Here is a 23,432-nt window from a genome sequence, read left to right as displayed (position 1 = left end):
AAATAGGCCAAGAAGATAATAATATTTGGATATGTGACCACTTTGATTTAAAATCTGATCTTCAGATTCTATTGCATCTCTGGTTGTCTAAACACTGTTATGTTCCTAACGGATCCTATTATTGTTACATTTTATTTGTTATTATGACAGTGAACAGAAACTTCAGTTTAGGATCGAAGTGTCTTATCTGCTTCTCTACAGCACGTCTGAAGATGTGGTTTACAGTACTAAGTCATGTGAGTTTTGTATTCTACCTAACAGGTACCAGACTACTACTGATTTCAGTAAGGAGCGCCTTCTGCCAGGACTACTAAAAAAATATCTCTAATTTGTTTTTGATTGAAATGTGGGATTTTAACAAAATTATTCTGTGGGAGAAGTGTCTGCTTTCTTTGGACATGTTGCTGATCCTTTGAAATGCGAAAAATATGAAAACTGTAGATTTTGCTTTTAGCCAAAGTATTAGTTTTTCAGATTTTTTTTATAAGAAAATCCAAGTTGTCTTGTGAGAGAGATGAAAATCTGATCAGTCCTGTTGGCTTTATAAGGAGAGAAGAATTTAATTTTTATTGACTTAAAATTGTGTAAATCTCACATATTCCATACATAGCTATTATCCTTTGTAAATTACTTCAAGGTAAAATATTGTGGTAAAAGGTAAAATATCAGCACTGTGCAGAAATAGTAACGTTAGTTTCAGAGGCCTGACTGTGGAGGTAGAAGAGTATTGTTGCATTAGTGGAGTGCTGTATGTGGACTAATTACAGAAACAGCTGGTCTAATTTGTCTGGCACAGCACTGTGTAAATATAGCTATATTGCCCCTCCCGTCAAATGTTTGGGTTTTTTTAATATCTTGACATTGCCCGGTGCTGTTTAGATATATTGTTAGTGTCCTTTTCTCAAATTACAGAACTTTCCTGTGTAGGAATGCAAGTTCAGTGTGAGGCTGCTGGCAGTAAGTTGGTCAGAAAGATATGGAAGGTCTAAGATCTGGATTTGAAGAAAACAGTGGCAATGAAAGGGAGAGAATTGTATATAAACCTCATGATGAAATGTCTTGCTAATACCACCCAAATATTTGTATGAATAACCACTTAATAATCTGTTTTAGTAATCCTTCAGTTACCTCAATTATACTGTTAGCAACGGGAGAACTCTTTACCATCTGAATTTATTGATTTTAGGGCATGCAGTGTTGAACTGGAAAAAATTTAGAGAGCTGAGACAGTGAATCAAATGTGGAGTCCCCTGGGAAATCCACCAGTAAGTACATTACTGGACAGCAGAGAAAACAGCTAGAAGCCAAGCAGAATAAATAGAATCAGTCCCTATGGAGATGATTAAAAATGGGCAGCAGAAGGGAAAGAAGATCTACAAGGAATTTCTGCTAATGCTGGACTGGGAACTGAGTTACTGTACAGACCAGTGCTGTTTTCCCAAGAATTTTCCTGTCCATTCTGCATCTTTTTTTAGAGTGAGGTTTCCTTCCTAATGCAAAATACATAGCAATATGCCAGTGGGGGAAGTGCGGTGAGGTTAGCCCTGTCAATCAGTGAGGAGCACCTGGCCCCTGGGCAGAAATCCAGAGAAGCTTCTTGCCAAGGAAGTAGCTTATACAAACTGTGAACTGTGTCCACCTGTTAAGCATTGTATGCTCTTGATTTATGTCTTGCACTACAGACATATTTGCTACAACTAGCTCTTTACATCAGTTTAATAGTAATCCTTGTAATTGGCACTGAATTTACTTGCAAACATATACATGCAGATACATGTATTCTTTCTGTTTATCTGCCTTCTGTTCTATTTGAAAGGCTTTCTTTCCTTGTATGCCTCCAACCATGAATGCACATCATGCAATTAAACTCTGTGTGCAGCACAGTGCTATATTCAGTAGTAATGTTGAGCTAGTCTATGTTGCTTTTGAATAAGCCAAATAACTCACATTCTCCCCTCAGAAAATCAGCTAATGTGATCTTAAAATATTTTGAGGAAAATAATTAAAAAACTTTGAAAATAGTTCTGAGAATAATATCAAACCCATTATTCTTTCACTACAGTTAGTTGCAAAATCTCATTTCAGTGTGATGAGAGCACTGTTTGCTGAGTGTGCCTAATTTGACATTAAAACTGTGTGTCTTGGGAGATTAAGACATTATGTGGGTTGGAAGACATTAAGACATTATGCCATGTGCTGGAAAGCCCAGGTGCATTTGGTGCTCAGGTGAAAGAAGCCCTCAGTGAGGCACTGTTTGCATGTAATGTAGACTAAAACTTTTTTTTTATGATACATCGAGCAGGTACAGACTTATCAGGAGGTCAAAGGGGCTCCACTAATATCATGTCAAACCATCAACCAAAAGCACTCCTAAACATGTAAAGGGCAGAGCTCTTAGTCTCTTCCACTGTTATCATATTGACGGCTATTCTTTCTTCAACAGGCCAACTTCATGGCCCCGTTTACACATTTTTGCTTTTACTTTAGAAGACTGTAAAATAGACATACTACATTCATGTGCAAATGTATGTGTATCTACCATATTGACTGTGCTGTTCCTAGCAGTTTGATTACCTGGTTGGTAGCTACTAAGTTTCAAGTCTGTGTATTATTTCTTCCCTTTTGGGGGATCATAAATGGTTATTTGCAAAGAAGATTGATGTGTTACTTCCCTGTCCTGCTTGTTCTGAAGTTCCATAGAGGTTAACCGTGGGAATCATAATGTTGTCCTATCTGTCCTGGTCATTTAAAAAATAAATGTATTTCCCGTTTTCTCATCAAAGTACAGAGATGTTAGAAGAATGGAGGAAAAAGAGTATGTGATCACTTTTTTATGAGATCTCTGGATGAAATCATTCTAATTCAGTCTCCCTAGTCAGAGCTATTTTGAGTGACGTTCTGGTTAGAAACAAGCAATTTCTAGGCTTGGCTTCACATATCCTGTCATTGAGGATATGCCACTACTGCTTTAGGAAAGTAGCCATGATTTGTGAGAGCATTTCTTTCATTTTCAAGTGGATGCATCACTTTTGAGATTGGAGTGAAAATCTTAAAAACATGTATCCTTACAATCAGAAGGCTAACATACCATTTTTAAATTCTGTAAAATCTCATGCCTTTTAAGGCAGTCTGATAGTATGGGAAGCTGTGTTCCTGCTTCACAAATGCTTGGATTTAGCACTGTAGAAAAAGCTAACCAGTGAACAAGGCTGCCAGGTTCTCACTGTAGAAAAGTACCTTCTTCAGCTACCACAGTAATCTTACCAGAGCTTGTTGACTCAATCTCGCATTGGTACAGAAAGCAAAAGTCTGGGACATATTTAATATTTGTCTTTGTATATTGTGCTAAACTTTCATACGTGTTACAATGTGAGAACAGGAAACAGATTCTGATCCTATTTTCTGCTTTCTGTATCTTTAAGACATTGAGTTGCTGGAGCGTGTCCAGAGAAGGGCAACAAAGCTGGTGAAGGGCCTGGAGCACAAGTCTTACCAGGAGTGCCTGAGGGGACTGGGGTTGTTTAGGCTGGAGAAGAGGAGGCTGAGGGGAGACCTTATCGCTCTCTACAACTACCTGAAAGGAGATTGCAGTGAGGTGGGTACTGGTCTCTTCTATCAGGTAAGTAGTGATAGGACAAGAGGAAATGGCCTCAAGTTGCACCAGGAGAGGTTTAGATTGGATATTAGAAAAAATTTCTTTACTAAAAGGGTTGTCATGCATTGGAACAGGCTGCCCAGGGAAGTGGTGGAGTCACCATCCCTGGAGGTGTTCAAAAAATGCATAGACGAGGCACTTCAGGACATGGTTTAGTGGCCATGGTGGTGTTGGGTTGACGGTTGGACTCGATGATCTTAAAGATCTTTTCCAACCTAAATGATTCGACGATTCTAAATGAACCTCAACTTGCCATCTGCTGACAGAAGCTGGAGGTTGTTCTACACATACATTACAGGTATTTGTTAGAGGAGAGGTCACGTAAGAGACCTGTATTTGTTCTCTGTTTCCTTCCTTAATTTGGAGTAAAATAGTTTGTAGACTGACATATCAGTGTAAGGTTGTGGCATATGGAAAACACACCCAAGCCACTAAGGGCTGAAACAGATATCTTACAGGCTGGGCATTGACATATAAGGATAAGCCATAATTAAAGTAATCCAAGCCATGTTATCAACAAATTTTGAGGTTTCAGCCAAAATATAAGCTGGATCTAAACCAGCCCTGGCCAACAAATTCTTTGGCATAAACCATTCTCCCATTCTGCCTCACTTCAAGCTCTCTCCATGGTTGAACAGAACTACAGTGTGTGCTGTATGCCAGCAGAGTCTAGAAATGGTTGTATTGGGCTGAGGCAAACTCACATTACATAGCAGTGGGTCCTTATTAACTCACAACCAGCTGTACTGTTCGTTGTAGTTCTCTTTGGCTAACTGGATTGCTAGCAAAATGTTAGGTCTTGCAATTGGTGTAGGAGACAAAGCAGATTTGGGGGAATGCTAGTGAGATCCCCAGACTTCCGCTTTCTCAGCTTCTAAATGCATGCAACAAAATTACAGGGGATTTCACTGCTTATGAAAGCAGTGTGCACATTATTTTCTTGTGACCATGGATCTCTATGCTCAGACCTCACAGCTCTCTCTCTGAGTGATTAACACTGTGACCTGGCTTGTGGCCTCTTCACAGAGCAGTGGCAATGCTCCATGCTTTCTGAGCATGTGAAAATGAGGTTACTCAAGGTCTTTGCCATCTGATTGACCATACTGAAAGGCATAATGCAATGAAATTGTTTGTCTCCAAATGTGTTGGTTATGTTGTGGCCTTGTTTGAATTAGCTGGTGCAGAAAGGAAGTAATGCTTCTATATATTTTTTTTTTTAAATCTCTTACTCCTTCTGCTTTTTTATTATTTATAGTAAAATATTACTTATCCATATGCCTGTACTACATGGATTTCTAAGTTCCCAGTGCTGCATTTTAATACGACAAGCATACGAAGCCATTGCAAGCATTTGCTATATTCCGCAAAGATAACACATAAAACATCATAGATACATGGTGGTCTGAAAGACGCGGGGACAAGACACCAACAAAAGTTAAGTGTCTGTCTGTTATTATGAGATCAAGTATCTGTTTATCTGGGAACTATTAAAACTTTTAGAAACAGAAAGATATATTATATACTAAGAACAAGGCAGTGCTTTATCGTGCAGGAGTTTATGCATTTTACTGTAAGAAAGCAGTCATATTAAACTGATAAGGGATCACAATTTTTGTTACACACATCTGTAATTGGAGGCAGAATCTGTGTTTTGTTGTATATTTCTATAGTGCCTGGCGTGGAGCACAGTGTAATTTGGGTACACAGTTGCAACATTTTTATTTTTTCCAAGTCTGTCTTCTCTCCCCCAAGCAAGATACTTAATAGGCATTTGGTTCAGGTTTGGCATTCCCATGCCATTTGGTTAGCAAATGTGTTACAAGCAGCCAGCCAGTGATGGTAAATATTGATGATTTATATGTGCTGCCTCCATAACCATGTATGCAAATCAGATATACACTCTTCTGAAAATCTTGTCTTTTTTCATATGTGCTGACATGAGTGACAATGAAATCAGCTCAGCTGGTTTAAAATTACTGGGTAAATAAAAGTCACTGATCAATACTGGAGTTAAAAGGAATGTTGATTAGATGAACTCACAGTAGACAGGGTCCAGTATATTGCAGGTTTAAAGGAGTGTAGCTGTCTCCCTGGCCTCATTTATTGTGGTATGGTTTCTATGTCATGTAACAGGGGCAAGGTTGTGCTTCTGCTTATGTTCCCCACTGTGATCAGTATCACAGACACAGCCACTGTTGACAGTGCTGTCCTAATTTCCCTGTGTGCAGTACAGGAGGACATGTTCATTGAGTATCTCACTTTTCTCTTCCCAGGAGACCCAAGACAGTTCAGAATCTTCAGATGATTTAGCTCATTCCCTTTCTTGCCACTTTCCCTTACAGTTTTTTTTTCTTCATTGTCCATAATCACAGACATTCTGGAAATGCTTTGCTTAGTAAAAAATGCAGACAAACCTTCCACCTGTCAAAGGTCATATAAGCACATTTAGAAGGGGCCTTCATGCTTCTCAGTTTTAACCGTTTTTGTGCTCATAATCTCCTGCCAGCTTTCCATGTCCACTTCAGTGAAACCTGGGAATTCAGGTGACCACACAGAGCTCATTATTTCATAGCTAGTGGGTGGGAAACTAGCTTCTATAAGACAAATTGCTTTTCTATAGACAGTCAGTAGGACGGGCAACTCAGTAAGCCCCACAATGAAGGAGCGAGACTTAACTCTTTGAGATGCTTACCTCACTGTTTGTGCTTGACTACATGGGGACTTGAGCCATCTAGTTTTTAATAGCATAGATTAGTAGAAGGAGGGTCATCTGGGACATATGCCTGCCTTTAGCTCAGGAAGGGGGGCTGAAGTGTGCTATGATCAGTAGCAGAAGAATGTTAGCAATGAAATCAACTGAAAGGACCCACAGTTTATGGCAGCCCTTCATTCAGGCTCTGATTTTGCATGCGTAATAATTAACACATCCTGTCTTGTTGCGTTGTCATTTATATAGTATTGCAAACAAAATCAAGCTACAGCTGAAAAAATTCCAGGAGGACAGAGGGGTTTAAAATATCTGAACCCATGGCAGGAAGTAGTTTTCTAGCTCAAACAGACTGTAAATGTTTCAAATGAACTGCCAGATTATTCTTAAGCAGTAGTTGTATAAATAGTTACAGAATGTCATTAGAAACATTTAAACTACAACCCAGCACATCAGCATGACCAATATATTAGTCATATGTGATTTAGCTATGAAAAGTGGCTTTGCTTATGACATCAATGGAATATTGCTTTTGTTACCTCTTGAGTTTAGCTAGTACTTCACAGCTTGAATGACAATTCAATTGTGAAGAAGTGACAGAAAGTAGATGCTCTGCTTATAGATCTTTAAAAAAAAAAAAGACTACTGTGTAGATTAATGCCATAAAAAGCGTTTTGAAAAGGAGAAGCCAGAGGGAAGAGAAAGATAATCTGAAAGAAGTGAACTCTTTAAGTGTGTGAGAGGACCAGATCTGCTGCTGAATTAAAAATTAACTCCTGGAACTAAAATGAGCTGAACGGTAGCTATGAATTAGGACATACATGGATTGGGAGGGAAGCGGAGCACATCTGATTGAGGCAAATACAAACTAAATCTTCAGGTCCCTGTTTAGCTTACTGGGCTAACTCTGGCTTGTATCTATCTGCTCACCTGTGTGGAAGAGGTATTGATCACAGAGAAGCAGATAGGACACTTCTCCTGGATGAGCTGCTTCTGGTCATCTTCTGATCCAAGGCAGACAGCAGCACGTGGCCATCTGTTATGATCTGTATGATAATAGTTTCTTTCCATCTCTAGCACCCAAGATTTCATCATGTTAATATATGTAACTAAAAATAATTATTTACACTGTAGTAATCCTTCCCCCCCCTTTTTTTTTGGTCTTGTGATACTTCTGAGCAGTACTGCTTGCGAACACAAGCAAGTTTTCCGGAGCTAGGCCTTTAGCGCCCTCAAGTGAAGAAAACTGGTTTAAACAATTGCTAAAATTGTAAAAAGCATGGACCAACCTAAGCACACAATTCCGAAGGAGAACAATGGTATAAACGGAAACAGTGCATCTTGCTCAGCATGGGCGTCTAGCTCTCTTGGCTTTTTCAAATTAGTAAGCCCGCTGCAGATGTGCTCTCAGCTACTAACAATACTTTGAATGCAAAAGCTATGACATCTAACTATTAGGATAAATTCAAATAGCATTTATGACCACCTAAACAGGCTTGATTTTCAAAGAGCCAGTTAGTTGTAACCTTACACTGACATCAGTAGGAGCTATGAGCAAAGGTTAGCAAGTAAGTCAGAGGGAATGCTTTGCTCATGGGTGGTGCCTGTTTTTTCTTCCCATAGAATGCACCCAAGTAGATGTGATTTTAGGCAGTCTTTCAAATTCTTCTGTTTGTTTTCTGCAGGTTTGAGGCCTTGGTTTTCACTCCATGTATTGATTCCATAATGTGGGGTTTTTTTCTCTATGGTGCCTGAAGAAGTGGGATTTATAAATGAAGCATGGTTTTCATGATGATACACTTGTGAGGGGAAAAAAAATATATATTCTGTCAATAGATCATTTTCTATCTATCACTTTCTGTCATTGTCTCCATCTGACAATTGATGTTTGAAATTCAAGCTGATCATGTTAGCTGGTTATGTAAATGGCATGGAAATGTTTCTATTCCCTAGCTGGATGAATAGATTGCACTCAGCAGAAGTGGTTTGAAAACCCATAAGGGCAGTTCAGGCACGAGTAGCAAATAAAAAAGGATGTAAAGTGTTTTAGAAAATGTGAAAGCTTTTCCTTTCTGCACTGTGCAATCCCTGCGGACCCTAGAGAATCAGGCCATGCTGTGGATTGTTGGCATGTCACAACGTTGAATGGAATTTATTCTCATTTCATATCCTTTGGTTCATTGCATTTTTGTAGCGTTACTTGCAAAGGTGCAGGCAGATCCCTCCCTGTACCACTGAAGTGCCTCTGTTGAAGCATTCTAGTCAAGAAGCTGTAGGGAAACTTTCTAGCTGTGTCAAGCAATGCTTTCTCCAATAAAATGCATACTAGTCCCAGTGTGAATACTGAAAAGGAGTTCTGAGTGTTTTGTGCAAATAAAACTAAATGGTTTAATCTGTGTCACCTCTGAATAGCAGCCACAAGGCTGGCTGTGGCCTTCCATTTACATGGCAGTCTCACAACACCTGATCATAGATTGTTTAAGGACATATTAAACTACTCAGTGCGTCTGGGTAGCTGTAACCTGCACCATAACCTCCAGATGACTTTTGGATCAGTCCTGCTGACTTGCTGCAGTTTGAACTGGTTTTTTTGAAAGAAGACATGAAATGCCCCATAAGATACAAACTAGAGACACCCATGGATTCCAGCTGGGCAAAGTAAAACTGTAAATATGTGAGCAAGAACTAGTTTCTTTAGCAATAAGTGATACTTCAAACAAGCAGGGATGAGAAGAAAGACCTGAGCCTTTTGAAAGGCCAATGTTGCATGCAGACACCATTTTTTATTCAGTAGCAGTCTGGCTGTGTGAGCTCATTGTCTTAAATTTCCAACACTCTGACAAGGTCCCACCCAGAACTGACCCATCTTTCTACAGCTCTTGTCCTTATATTAAGTGACCATGGAAAATGCTTTGTGGGAATTAATTGTCTCCAGTTATGTGTGCCCAGAATATTACCCAGTGAGAGAAGACATCACCTCAGGGAACACCTCAGATTAATACCCAGCCTAACCTTTTTTGCTTGTGAATAATGGAAAAAGGTCATAATCTCTCATAAAGGCTGCATTCATGGGGTTGTACTTCCTTTTGAATTACAGATTTTTAAAAGAAGTATTCTCCACCTTTTCCACATTTTCTTTCTTGAATCCTCAAGCAGTCTTTGATCTGGTGAACTCATTAGTTTGGTACAAATGATTCAGGTATCCTTGGCCTCTATATCCAATTGCATGCTAACTCCTCTTTAGCTGACTTATCAAGGAATGTGCTTGTATTTTAAAAATACTCAGTTTTCTAGGAAAGAGGAAAAGAGAGAAAGAAACAAAGAGGAAGAGGGATCTATTTCAAGAAAACAGAAATGAGAGTGGTTCTGGGTTGTGGGTGGGAGTTCCTAGCATGTGATCCCTGTCACATACAGTAGCAGACCTGTGAGAGCCCAAACAAGTGAGAGACAGGTCAATAATAAAATAGGAAAGCATATAAATAACAAACCTGCTATTCTTTGTCATGGACCCCAGCCTGGGCAGAATATCATCATGGGGTTGAGTGCCTTGTTATGGCATAAATACTGGTATTTCTGAGTTACTTCTATTGTGGCTGAGGAAAGCCCTCTGCTGGAGACCTATCTTGTCCCCTAGGTTTTGTAAACTATGGTATTGCTGAAAGGGTTTAATCTACCTTTGAGTACTGCTGCAGATCACACTTCAGTTCCTCAAATTTCCTATTTTATTATATTTGTGAGAATAAGCTATAGATTCTTACCAGGTGTGCTGCTTTGGTGAGTAAACAGCGCAGTAAGTTTTCTTAGGCCCTTAAAAGTAATAGGGAAGCAAACTAGTGAGAAAATGGATCAGACTGAAGAGAAGTCAAGCAGAAAGAACAGGTCCCATAAACAAACTGTATGCCACATACAGGATCCATTGTACTCTCCTGGGCAAATCCAAAGCATTTGCTAGGGACAAAAGAACACCTAATATTTTTTATGCCTCTTTCTAGAAAAGAAATTTGCAAATCTGTTTCAGATGCCTAAATTTTCTATATAGTGATATTTCCAGCACATGGCATCCAGTGAGGAGTGGCATATATTATTTTTTTCAGATTATACTGCATGTGCAAAACTGTTTCCTGCAACATGTTCCATTTGGCATGGATGACTGACTGTCTCTTTTGGTTTAAAATAATGATGATGTTGGTGCCTTGCATAATAGGAATTGCTAAACAGATGTGAGTCACCAAACTAATGTTTTGCGGACTTGTGACAGTTAACAACCTAAATTTAGGACTAAACTCAACTGTCCCTTGTAAGCTCTGACTCTAATTATGTGCAAAACTTTAAGACCCTCTTCATCTTCCAGCTCATGCACTAAATGCATTTTCCTTAACATTTAAGAGATGACCTTACTGATATTTAAACTAAGCTCCATCCTCCTGTTGATAACTCTAAGCTTAATTCACTTCCCTCGATGAGCCTGAACCCTAATCCTAATTCTGCCTTGACCATAATTCTAATGCTAAGAAAAGACCTTTATCACTTCCAAAGATGAATGTAACTGGCAAGCCTTGGTGGTATGAGTACTACTGTGAACCCAGAGACCCATTATAAGCTCTGGCCTAACCTCCCTTAAGGAGTCAGAACCCAAAGCTTAACCTGCATCCTAATCCTAAACCTATTCTCAATTTTCTTGTTAACTTGAAGAAAGCAACTGCTTTCAGCCTGACAAACATATGTCTGTAGCCACTGATGATACCAGCCCTCAATTAATGCAAATTTGTCCTTGTAAAATAGGCCTACCAAAAGAACCAGTGAGTTTCAGTCCTAACGAGAATCCTGACCAAAACTCAAGTCTTAACAAAGTTCAAAACTAAATATACTTCAGTACCTATTGACATTTCCTGCCTTAAATTTAGCCAAAGAGATGCTCGGAGACCAGGTCTAACATGAGCTTTTCTCTCTTACAAGGGCCTAACCCTTTCCCTAACTCTGAACCTCAACTTATTATTAATACAAGGCACTATACTCAAGAGTGCCTTCTCCTCCAGATCTAACTTTAGCTCCACAACTCTAATCCTAATCACAGTAATGATTCTGTTGCAAATCACAAGGGGAGGTGAAAGTAGTCTGAAAACTAGAGACTCCATCTCCCAGTATGAGCACTTATTACTCAGTGAAAGTCTGTAGATAACTGTTCTTTAACCTCAGTAAGTTTCAAACTCAAGCCTACCTATAAACCAAACTTTAAATAGGAGAGCCTGCCATTCACCAACTTCATGTTCTTCACATGCCACTAACAGTCAAAGAGCTCATTGTAACTGAAGCCTAGTATTGACTCTTGTTAAGTCCAAACCATAATATCAGTTGTAACTCTACACCTAGGAATTCAGATACTACTATACGATTTGAAAGACAAGTTTTCTGTTTGATATACGAGTTAAAATATCTCTGTAAAACTGTCTGTTCAATCAATTTCCTAAAAACTAGCCTGTATTCATTTTGCATCTCCCATGAACACTAATCCTGTTCCACAATAAAAATCCTAAAATCAGAACTGATAATTTGGCTGACAATACACGAAGAGCTTCTGCTGCTTAATTAGTTCTGCAAGCTGCTGACAGTAATTACAGCTTTTTTTGTGTCAATAACTAAGTCAGCATCCCTCAAAAAAGATTCAGGACCTTATCTGCCTTTTAGTTATGTCACTTCTGCATCACTGTAATTTCACTGATAGCAGTAGAATTACCCTTGATTTACACTAATGTAAGTGAAAGAAGAATCATATGTATAGACAGCAATAGCAAATGCAGGAAGTTCTTGGGGGATTGTTTTTGCAGTCACATTTCTGATTGTGAGCATATTTGAAAAATATGCATCTAAAAATACAAGCATGTGGAGGTGTAATGTGTCAGTACAATAAAACAAACACTGGATGCCTATATAGCATTAAGCAGAATCCTGTAGAAACTACTCAGCTGGCTTCAGAACTTGTCTTTCTAACAGTCAGCAACTAAATTCCAGAGGAATACGCTTGCTCTGTACTGCAGATATTGGAGGTGAACGAACAAACAAATTTGTACAAGGGACACCAAACAGTATATCTAAGTTTACCTCAGCTGATGATCTGTCCCAGTTCCTTTAAAACAAAACGAAACAAAATAAAATAAAATAAAAGTAAATTCAATTAAATATACAGATGAATGAATTCTACAAAACAGTTTGAGAACTGGAGGGGAATCAACTACTTAAATCTTTTAGCAGATACATCAATTATAAGAAAGATCAAAATGGTTCCCCTTGGGCTAAATTTGACTCTATTTCATATTGCTGTAAACGCAAAGTCCACTGAATTCAATTTACATTTATAATTTACAATGGGTAGGTCAGTGAAGATGTTATACAGCAGTCTTATTGTTAAATAGTTCAGGTCTATGCTTAACAAGAATTGCGATGAGGTACAATCTGTGATTAATATAGCTATGCTGGCAAAATTTCTTTTTGTGGTTAACATTATAAAGACAAAACCATACTTTGCTGTTAGCTAGAATGAATTGCCAGCAAAGCAGTTCTAATGGTTCATCCTAGGAATGCTTTGCTGCTACCACACGCATGTGAATTTATCAGGGAGGGGGATAATAGATACCTCATGTCATGGAGCTGTGTCTCTAAGCTGGTTGGGCAAACTTAGCAGATTCATTGCTTCAGACCTTCACCATTAACATCACTGCTAGAATTACCCCCATATTATCCTGATATGTTTATACTGCCAAAGCACTTTGTGTATAGACTTGGCCTTGTGCTCAGCCAAGTACCATCTGAATTCCAACAGCTAGGAGGTAGGTTTGCTAAATTCCACTCACTTAAAAAGTCTGTTTATTAACTTGTCTTAGATTTGATATTTCAGTTAAATCATTCCAGCAGAGACTAAAAGTTTGTGGCCAAAACTAACAAAAAAGAATTATAAGAAATTATGTTATGTAGTTATAATGCCTTAAATGATCTTTCCAACCTATTAATTTTCTTTCCCTTGTCATGTTGCTTCTTACTATTTACATCCATTTTGGTAGATTTCATTGTTTTGCAATGTAATGATGTGCTGCTTGAGTTTCAAGTACTGAATGAGAAAATTTAGATTACTCCATTCTTTCCTCATCATTAGATTTTTTAAATTAGTTTTAAATTTATTTATTTATTTATTCATTAAATTAAAATAAGTTTTGAAATGTTAGAGGATCATTTCCATGCCCATTACATATGATAAAACCTAGAAAATAAAATAAGAACCCAAACCTGTACTTCACCCAGGAGCACCTCACTTCATCCCACCTATCACTAAGCTCTTAAGTGATATGCCTAAATGAGGAACCTATACTATTTTGAACTAGGATTTGGATTTAGGGGCTACAGTCACTAAGCTCCTGCATTTAGGTAAGATAAATCTGAACTCTGATAACAAAGGCTGCAACCACGAGCATTTTAAAGGAGATGATAGAATCCAAAATCAATGTCTTACTCCTATATTTCCACTGTCTGCACATAGAGAGAAAGCTTCCTTAGCAGAACTGGATTGGTTTTGTTGAGACAGAAGTAGCATCTGAGTAAAACTGTGTGTGGGTGAGAGAACCTGGTCAGTTTACATCCCAGAGCACTAATTCTGGGGGTAAATGAAAAGGGAAACAAAAGTTTTTTTGAGGAGGTGTCCTGAGAATGATCTGGCTACTTGCACTGGCACATTTCAGAAAGGTCTCTTATCTGTTAATTCTCATATAATCTAGTCTTAGGCTACACAGCATCCAATCAATTGTTGATGGGTTAACTATTTTGCTGGAAAAATATATTAGAAATATTGCTATCACGTATGCAACACCAGTGAACAGGCAGTTCCAACATGATTAGAACTTCACATTTTGATGATAACAGCTGATTACTTCAGCCAAGAGAAACAGATCAGTGTGGTATGTTAAGCCCCACCACAGAAATCTGAACTCCAGGATATCAGTTTAATGCTGCTGGCCTGGAAATAAACTGTCCTGACATTCACTGCTTCTCATATTAACCTTTCCATCCTTACATGAAGTCTTGCCCGTCAGTGCCATTTACTGCCAATTGATAGACAAGAATTGGTATCATTGCACTTGGAGTGAGCTGAATATGCTGCAGCATCTCAAGTTATTGTGATCAAAGTGTATTTTGACCTTCTGGTAAAAGTCCTTGACTCGAGGCATTAAACACAGACGCATTGAGCTGCTGGCAATTCCTCAAGCCACTGGACCAGCCTGGAAAACTGAAAACTAAAAAAGCATTAAAAGCCCTTATTTCAGTTTCTATGGACTACCATGGACATATTTTTCTCTGTCATTCTCAAGGCCCATCTGCACCTTAGCATGATTCACAGAAAACATCTTAATAGGGCTTGGGTTTTCTTGTTTTCTCTTCTCTGAGAAGGATGGGTTTGGGGTGTTTTCTTGTTTTGTTTTCTCACGGATATTACATGCTGTGTCATCTTCCAAGACTCCATTGGTTTGGGGATATCAGGATATTTCTGAGTGGGCTGCACCTACAAGAAAGAAGGATCATGATTCATTTCCAACTCCTGTCTCATGTAACAAGACAGATACCACAGGCAAGGTATTCCACTCTCTTTTTCTTCATAGATTTTGTACATCTACTGGTGTCCTTTCTGCCTGCTCACCCAAATGGAGCAGAGTATTGCTGTGTCCTGCCCCTCAACCTGTCCAAAAACTGCAGTGCATCATTACGTTTCAAGGACGTACAAAGGTCTCTCACAAGCATTTAGGGAAGGAGAAGAAAGATTCTGTATCCCAGACCTTCTGGGCAGTGTGAGATCCTCAGTGTTGGCAAGGAGACAGTTTAGCATAGATGAGAAGCTATCTGTTCACTGCATATGGATTATACATGATCATACAAAAATCAAAGGCAGGCATTAAGCCTAATCAAGGGGAAAAGTACATTTCTGCAAAAAAGGGTGAGCAATTGGAACAATCTGCCACTGTGCCTGGGACCCAGAGTTGACGAGGAAGGGAGGAGGCTGTTCCTTGGACAGCTTCTTCAGAAGCTAGTACTAGTGGATCAAGGAGCAGTCTATACTCAGTTAGCTCTGACAACATATCTTGCATATGTGCGTTTCTCAGGCTGGACTGAATAAACTCATATGTTTGAAACAACAGTGTGGTCAATAGTGGCAACTGTGCACACTTTGGTCTGTGCACAATCAGTCTGTGTCAGGAATCTGCTTCCTTTTGCCTCATTTATCCTATAATAATAAAAGGCAGGCAAGGCAAGGCCATCCTAGATGCTAACAAAGGTCTGCAGAGACTGACCTGAACATTGCCTGTAACAATAAAGGATGAGGTTCTTTGGGAGCTTCGGAGTATAAAAAGGACCTGCCTGTGAGAATGTAAATAATCATAATAGCCCTTAGTGTAAATGAAAATGAAAGTCCCCCCTCCCCCTTTCTGAATAAGCATCCCTTAATGCTTGGGCTTTCTGCTCCTTTTCTTATTCTAATAACCACACATTTTATCTTGTTATGGCTGAACTCATAGCTTTTCAAGAGATAGGTCTTACTTCCTTAAGACTGCTACTTAGAATAAAAACTTAGTGGAAGTAATAACATTCTGTCACCTTCCCAACACAACTATTTTGCACTTATGTCTGACTAGTGGTTAACCTTTATCAACCAAATCTTCCCTTCTAACTTGGTCATCATGTTCTCCAAGGCATATTCTTACCTATACCTAGACTGTAGATTTCAGCACTGAAATGAAATGACTCTTGAGTCCAAGCACAATCAGTTTGTCTTTTGACTTCTGAGCTCTCAATGTCAGTACTTGACTCTGTGACAGGTGATCCTGTTCTCTCTTTTCTGTGTACTCTTTCTCCATCTCTCCCTTTCTAATAGACAGGCATTATTAGAGAGACATACTAAACCTTTTCTTATGTTGGATGTGCTAAATTAAACTTGCCAGAAGAAATTTGATATTGTTCCTTTTTGTCACTTTTTTGGTCAGTAATGAGGCTCTTAAGGTTTATACTGAATTTCTTGTCCTTCAGAACAGAGCAAATTAAATTAGATGTTGCCTAGTCAGTAAGACAGTTAGTGAGATACTCTGTGGAGAGGATTCAAGAGCCTGCGGTATAGCAGAGCTACAGTGGAGCTGGGAGTAGGAATTGAAGGAGGCAGCTGAGTCATGAGATGCACAGCAAGCCACCTTCCTAATTCCCTCCCAGAGACACACTGAATCAGCATTAACCTGAAAAGCCTATTTTTCAGACTTTGCCTTTTGGGAACAAGGTTTTGAACTACAATTAAACGCCATAAGACTATCTGTATTTTAGTCTTTAATGCAAATTAATTTAACCACCTGGCATGTAAACTGTCTTTCAACTGCCTGATACCCGAAGTGGTTTACTCTGAAATGGCACACTTAAGTGATCACAGGCATACAAAGATATACAAATAGGGTTTAAAACCTTAAGATATTCACAAGCCCAAAGGATATTATGAAATACCTCATGGAACTGGATATCCCCCACAAAAATACTAGACCCAACACTTTTAGATGTGTAACATTCTTTAAAAATGAACAGCAAATATATAAAATGATTACACAGCTGATACTATTTAAAAATAGTAGCATACTGAATCCTGACAGGAAAACACCAGGAAAAAATATGGGCTACTTCAGCATTCTGAAATCAGCTGCATTTTTCTAAATATTTAATGGAGTTAGTTGCTACTAAAGAAGCATACATTACATAGTTTCACTATATTGTGCAATGAAATTAATACACAAAGTATCAGCACAAAGCTTGAGGATGAAATCTACTCTCAGTATAAAAACAGTTATGTCACTGAGGCTACAAGAAGAGTGAAGTGAGACATCTATATGTTAACAGGAATGAATGTCTTTTGTATAGAAGACTAGAAATTCAAACAAAATACAGGAAAAACCAGACTGTAAGACACTTTCAGTAGAAAAACAAAAATGAAACTATAGTCACTATCTGGAAATGTCTTCATTAAAAAAAACCCCAAAACATTTAATAACCTGATTTCTACATTATTTGTCTCTATTTTTCTGATATTCCCATCACCATGATAATAGAGTCCTTCCATCTGCTAATGGATAGCAGTTAACATCCTGTCCTGGTTTCAGCTGGGATAGAGTTAACTATCTTCCTAGTAGCTGGTAAGGTGCTATGTTTTGAGTTCAGTATGAGAAGAATATTGATAACGCTGATGTTTTCAGTTGTTGCTAAGTAGTGTTTAGTCTAAAGTCAAGGATTTTTCAGCTTCTCATGCCCAGCCAGCGAGAAAGCTGGAGGGGCACAAGAAGTTGGCACAGGACACAGCCAGGGCAGCTGACCCAAACTGGCCAACGGGGTATTCCATACCACGGGATGTCACATCTAGTATAGAAACTGGGGGGAATGGGGGCAGGGGGATCGCCGCTCGGGGACTAACTGGGTGTGGATTGGCGGGTGGTGAGCAACTGCACTGCGCATCTCTTGTACATTCCAATCCTTTTATTATTGCTGTTGTCATTTTATTAGTGTTATCATTATCATTATTAGTTTCTTCTTCTCTGTTCTATTAAACCGTTCTTATCTCAACCCACTAGTTTTACTTCTTTTCTCGATTTTCTCCCCCATCCCACTTGGGGGCGGGGGGGGGGGGGGGGTGAGTGAGCGGCTGTGTGGTGCTTAGTTGCTGGCTGGGGTCAAACCACGACACATCCAGACCAGATATTAGGAAGAATTTCCTAATTGGATAGTTAGTGAAACACTGGGGGCAACTAACTGAAAAGCTGTTGAATCTCCTGTAATAGAGCTTTTCACGAAGAGGCAACATTCTGCCTTTGTGCTTGGAGATGGACTAAATGATCTATTGAAGTGCTTCCCAGCCTCATATTTCTGTGATTCTGACTTGAAATAACGATTCATTCTGAATGTACATTAATGTAGAGGAAAGTTCAAGTCAGTTGCCTGATGACAGTTTCAGCTGACACTCAGAAGGACTTTGAACCTTCCAACAGTCTCTCACCTTTATTACATGGTACATTTTCTGGTAGCAGAAAATGCAGAACATACTGTCAAGAGAACAGGTATAACTAGCAGATTTTTGAGACAGTTACACCCTGATAAGTTGTGATTTAATGGTGAGCCATGAAATCACACTCATATCACACCCATACTTGAACTACTGATCTCCAAGGACAACCAAAGTCTTCAGGTACTAACAAACCTTAAAAATTGTTTCCAGACACAGGGCCTTCCCTGCTTCTTATCCGGCCTTGTTGTAATTTCTGATTTCCCATCCTCTAACTCATATTTTTCCATACAAGTGGAGTCTTCAGCTCCGTATGAACCAGTCCACATAAACCTGTGGGCAGTAGAGGTGATCACAAAGCACCTGTCCATTTTCCCTGTGAAATAATACTAAACTAATGCTTTGCACAGGTGTTTGGGTTTGGAGCATTTGTTAGTGGTTTCTAGGACAAAAATTGCAGCTCTTGACAACTTGACACTAAGGATTCATTAATGACATTTTAAAGAATTAGACTGCAGCTGCTTGGAGAGTAAGGAAATAAAATTACAATCTAATGTGCCCCTGTATTCTCAGCTAGATGCGGTCATCTTAATTTGATTAAGTCCACTGTGGAACAACATAGAAGAGATGGCTGCGTCCCAGCGATGGTTGCCAGCTTATGGTGGAGGGTGTCAATGGAGTAAATTACCTCTAGAGATTATTTCCAAAGATTATACCGGCTTTCAAAGAGTCCAGAATTTTATTTTGGGTGTAAGGTACCCTACCGCATAGGCCAAAGGGTGAAGGGAGAAGACGCAATTGGGCATAAGGTTATTAAAGGAGACTCAATTTCTCGGACGTGAAATTCAATTTTTAGTGATTCTTAATGTACGACTTTGGGTCTTTTACACGTGTACTTTCTTAGTGCCTCTTTATAGGACCCGTTCCGTGAAAGTTAACAGTGATAATGCAAATGTTGAGATGCTTAGATTAGAAGCATTATAAAAATGAGTATTATATTAACGTGACTTCCCTTTTGGTAATTATAACTTAATCAATACAGATAATTGCAGCAGTAACCTACTTTCAATTCTTACCGATACTGAAATTCGTACCCGAGACGCAACTGACCGATTGCCACTTAAGCATTTGGCATTACAGCAAGGGATTTAGTCGGGTTTTGCCCCCAGAAAATGCAGGGACAAGAAAAGGGGCCAATTTTTTTAAGACGCGGGGAGGAGCCCAGCGCGTTTGCCGGGGAAGCTGGTGATGCGGCGCAGGCCCCGCCCGCAGACACCCGCACACAGCAGCGTTTCCGACGCACACGGACGGCCCATAACTAGCTCAGCAGCTCGCCAGAAGCCCGAAGCTGCGGGGAGGTGGCGTTAATTTGATTTAGTTGCAGGCAGCGGTTCGTTTTTCAGCGACGAGGCGCGTCGCCCCCGCTCGCACGGCGACTCCCGCCACGGCCCTGCCCCGGCCCCGCCCCCTCCCGAGCCCCGCCCACCCCTGGCCGCCCGGTCGCCGTCGGCAACCGCGGAAGGGGTCGGAGGTCGTCGCGGGAAGGCGGGGGTGGTGGCCGGGGTCACGTGACGGTGCCAATATGGCGGCGCCGTGGCGGCGGCGGGGTGGCAGCCGCTGAGGGAGGCGCGTCTCTTCCGGATGGTGGGGTTGCGGCGCGGCCGCAGGCTCTGAGCGCCGGCCCCGGCGACCCCCCTCCCTGCCCCGCGGCGGGGCCGCCCCGCCATGCAGCCCCCGGCCCGCGAGCAGGACGCCCGCACCAAGAGCATGTTTGTGTCGCGGGCCCTGGAGAAGATCCTGGCGGAGAAGGAGGCGAAGCGGCCCCCGCACGGACAGCTGCGGAGAGCCTGTCAGGTGGCGCTGGGTGAGTCCGCCCGGCCCGGCCCGGCCCGGCCCGGCCCGCGGGACTCCCCCGCCTCCGCCGGGCTGGGAGCCGCCACCCCTCCCCGGCCTGGGGGGGGGATGACAGAGGGTCCCGCTGGCGGCGGGGGGGAAGGAATCCCTGCTCGCCCGGTGCGGCGGGGGTGGGAGGCGGTGTTACCCTTCCCCGCTCCGGCTGGTGTCCTCCGCCACGTCGGATCCCCGGCGGGGAGCGAGCGAGTCCCGGGCCCCCAGCTGGGAGGTTGCCGGCCGCCGCCCTGGCTGAGCTCGGGACTTTGGAGTGGGGGGAAAGTTCTTTCTCTGATACCTGACGAGCAAGTACGAGGGGAAAACCCCCAGATATCTCCTTTTATTAAGTTCTGGTCTCGGTATGAAGCAAAAGGGGGTGGGGTTTGTCACTTTAGAACCAATTTTCAGAAAATTAATTGTAAAGTTTTGAACTAGGAGACTGGCTGTTTAAGGCCCTCGACTTGCGGAGTCTCAGATCTTCCAGGACTAGCAATCTTCTGACATCTTATCTCCAGCTCGTGGCTGGACTGGCTAAAAACTGTTAGCAGTGTAGCCAAATACATACAATGCCTGTGGTGTCTTGCAGAACTGAAAATACTTTTTGTGAAGTTGGTGGACTGGTCCTGAAAGCCCCTGCAAGTACAAATTGATGATGTAGGTCTCTGTGTTAAAGTTCTGGGAACATATATCATGAAGGGGAAAAAAATAAACTGGGTAAAGCTAAAGTATATCTCTTACAGTTGGAATTTTCTGTGGCCTTTCTGAATTTGCAAAAGTGATGTAACGCTTACAGTTTTAGTTGCTTTGCACCAATATTTTTCCTTTAACTTGGGAACATTTACTGTATCCAGAACAGAAGAAAAGGCAGGTTGAGTATGCAAGGAAACTAGGCGGATGCAAGTTCTGTCCAATGCCCTGCGAAAGCAAGCTTGAAAAATAGCTGTCATTTTTACCTTCCTTCCCACAATCCTTACCTTCAAGAAATTTGTAGGAGCTAATTGTAGTGATAGTATATCCAGAGAAAGCTAACCAGATAGAAGGGTATTTTTTGTTATTATTAAAAGTTGACATTGTGAGCAGTAGTATAACACGTGTGCCCCCAGCAGTTAGAGACTACTTTTCCTACTTACTTCCTTTTCCTGATTTCTCCCCCAACATGCACCCAGCCCATTTACAGAACTGGGAACCTGTTTTGTTGCTATGTAAATAAAGGGTGAGAAAGGGAACTTTCTTGAAAGATGACTAGTTTGCTAACACATCAAAGACTATGATTTTGGGAGAGGGGTATTGTGCAATAGCCACCTATTAGCATTTGCATATTGGATTATAACTATTCTATGTCTGCATATTTTAAGGTACAGTACATTTGAGGGTAGTTTAATGCTTGTGGTGATGGACATTTTTTGTTAATCTTGCTCAGAAAAAAGAAGTCCATGTGCTTTCCTGGACTAAAGCAGAGGTCAGCATGAATAGATAACCTGTTGCCCAATCGTCCTGCCATAGCAGGACCTTGATTACTGTACTAAAGGATCTCTGTTGTATTTGGTGAATGTTGTACCATTTTAAGTTGTCAACATGAATGCGTTTTCTTTTATTTACATGTGATTCCCCCCCCCCCCCCCCCCCCCAAACTTCATTCTGTTTAGGTTAAGCTCTTTTTTACTGAAATGAAAAAATCAGTTTTACTTACATACACTTAAGCTTAATTAAGCTTATACTTTATACTAACTAAGACTATGACTTCAGTTTCAAAAGTGTTAGCTCTAATTATCAAGCCCTGTGCAATAGTAAATATGCTAGGAAATGTGGGAAGAACATTACTTGCAGTCTGAGCAATTCAGGCCAGACTTTGTAATCTACACAAACTGTTATGGATGAAAGAAGCTTCCATGTTTTGAGTAATAATAAAAAAGTCCAGTTAACTCTGAGTAAAATTAATTCAGTTTGAGAGAAATGTGAAGTTAACTTTATGAAACTGGTAATTGTGTCAGCTGTTGTCTTCTTTTTTTCTTTTTTCCATGTCATACTTCAAATAATCTCTTTCTGCTTCTCACTAAATTCCATTTGCTGTGCTGTCTTATTTATACAATGGTCCTTTTAATGGAGTGTGGAGGTATTGTACCATTTATAAACCAGTCAACACAGGCACGGGTCATGTGTAAATGATACCTGCTCTTGGTACTAGGGAAGTCTATGATACATCTTTTTTTCTAAATAGAGAGGAACTGGTCTATTCTACAACTATCTAATAAAAATTAACCTGCAACTATTTCTACAATCTCTGCTGTAGTGTTACTGCAGTAGTGTTTCTGCTAATTACATATGCTTTAAATTTTTTGTTTGGTGAGACAGAGAAATATATTTCTAACTGAGGGAATGATGCTCTTGTTTTCTTTTACATGGGTTCTTTATTGTTTTGAATGTGTTCAACTCCTGAGAGCTTAAGTAAATTACTACTGAAAATTGTTGTCATTCCTATGTAGGAAGTATAGGTATTCTTTCATTCTAATTTTAATCTGTTCTAATTGTTTTAATCGTTCTAATTTTAAACTGTTCTTACCCTTTTTTATCTTCCTTTCCCAGTAGTATACCTTTCACTGGACTAATACTGTGTAGTTTTGGACTGCAAAATATTGTCATGATTTTGTAGAAATGAGAAGTAACATAGGCTCAAATGGGATGTAAACACAAGAAGTGTTGAAGAAAACAAACAAAATCGGTTCCCAGTGGTGTTTTGGGGTGGGTTTTTTTTGCTCTGTCCACCCCCTCCTTTGAAATACACAGTGTTAATGTTGAGTAAGCAGAGTTTGAATAGATTCCTTCATTCAGTCTCTTGCTTCATCAGTAGGTGTAACAGTTGTATCTTGTACTCTTGGTGCCAGTAAGCCCCAGGAGAGATTGGGAGAAATTGAGGTTTTTAAACAGAGCAGCTGTTCTGCTCTGCTTTAGAAAACTGTTTTTAAGAAAACTTGTTTTCAACAGACAACCAGTGTATTGTATAAAAATAGCTGCTTAATAAGCATTCACATGGAGGTCTAGGCACACATGATTCTTAGTAAATCTACTGAAATAATCCTGAAAAATTTACAGTGGAACACAGTGTGTATCACAGCAGTTCA

At 40.2% G+C, this 23,432-nt stretch overlaps 1 protein-coding gene across 1 annotated transcript in view; it reads left to right on the top strand.

Annotated features, from left to right (window-relative positions):
- The first annotated feature begins 19,966 nt into the window (after positions 1-19,966).
- The window catches only part of ARFGEF2 (ARF guanine nucleotide exchange factor 2), a 38,450-nt gene continuing 34,984 nt past the window's right edge, over positions 19,967-23,432 (top strand). Inside the window, exon 1 of the mRNA XM_069805762.1 lies at positions 19,967-20,287. Coding sequence (XP_069661863.1) covers positions 20,149-20,287 — 139 coding nt within the window. The 5' untranslated portion in view covers positions 19,967-20,148. The remainder of the gene's footprint in view (positions 20,288-23,432) is intronic.

Source organism: Haliaeetus albicilla, chromosome 2, assembly GCF_947461875.1.
Source record: "Haliaeetus albicilla chromosome 2, bHalAlb1.1, whole genome shotgun sequence".
NCBI lineage: Eukaryota > Metazoa > Chordata > Aves > Accipitriformes > Accipitridae > Haliaeetus > Haliaeetus albicilla.
Note: the sequence above shows the minus strand (reverse complement) of the source record. Positions and strands in the feature narration are given on the sequence as shown.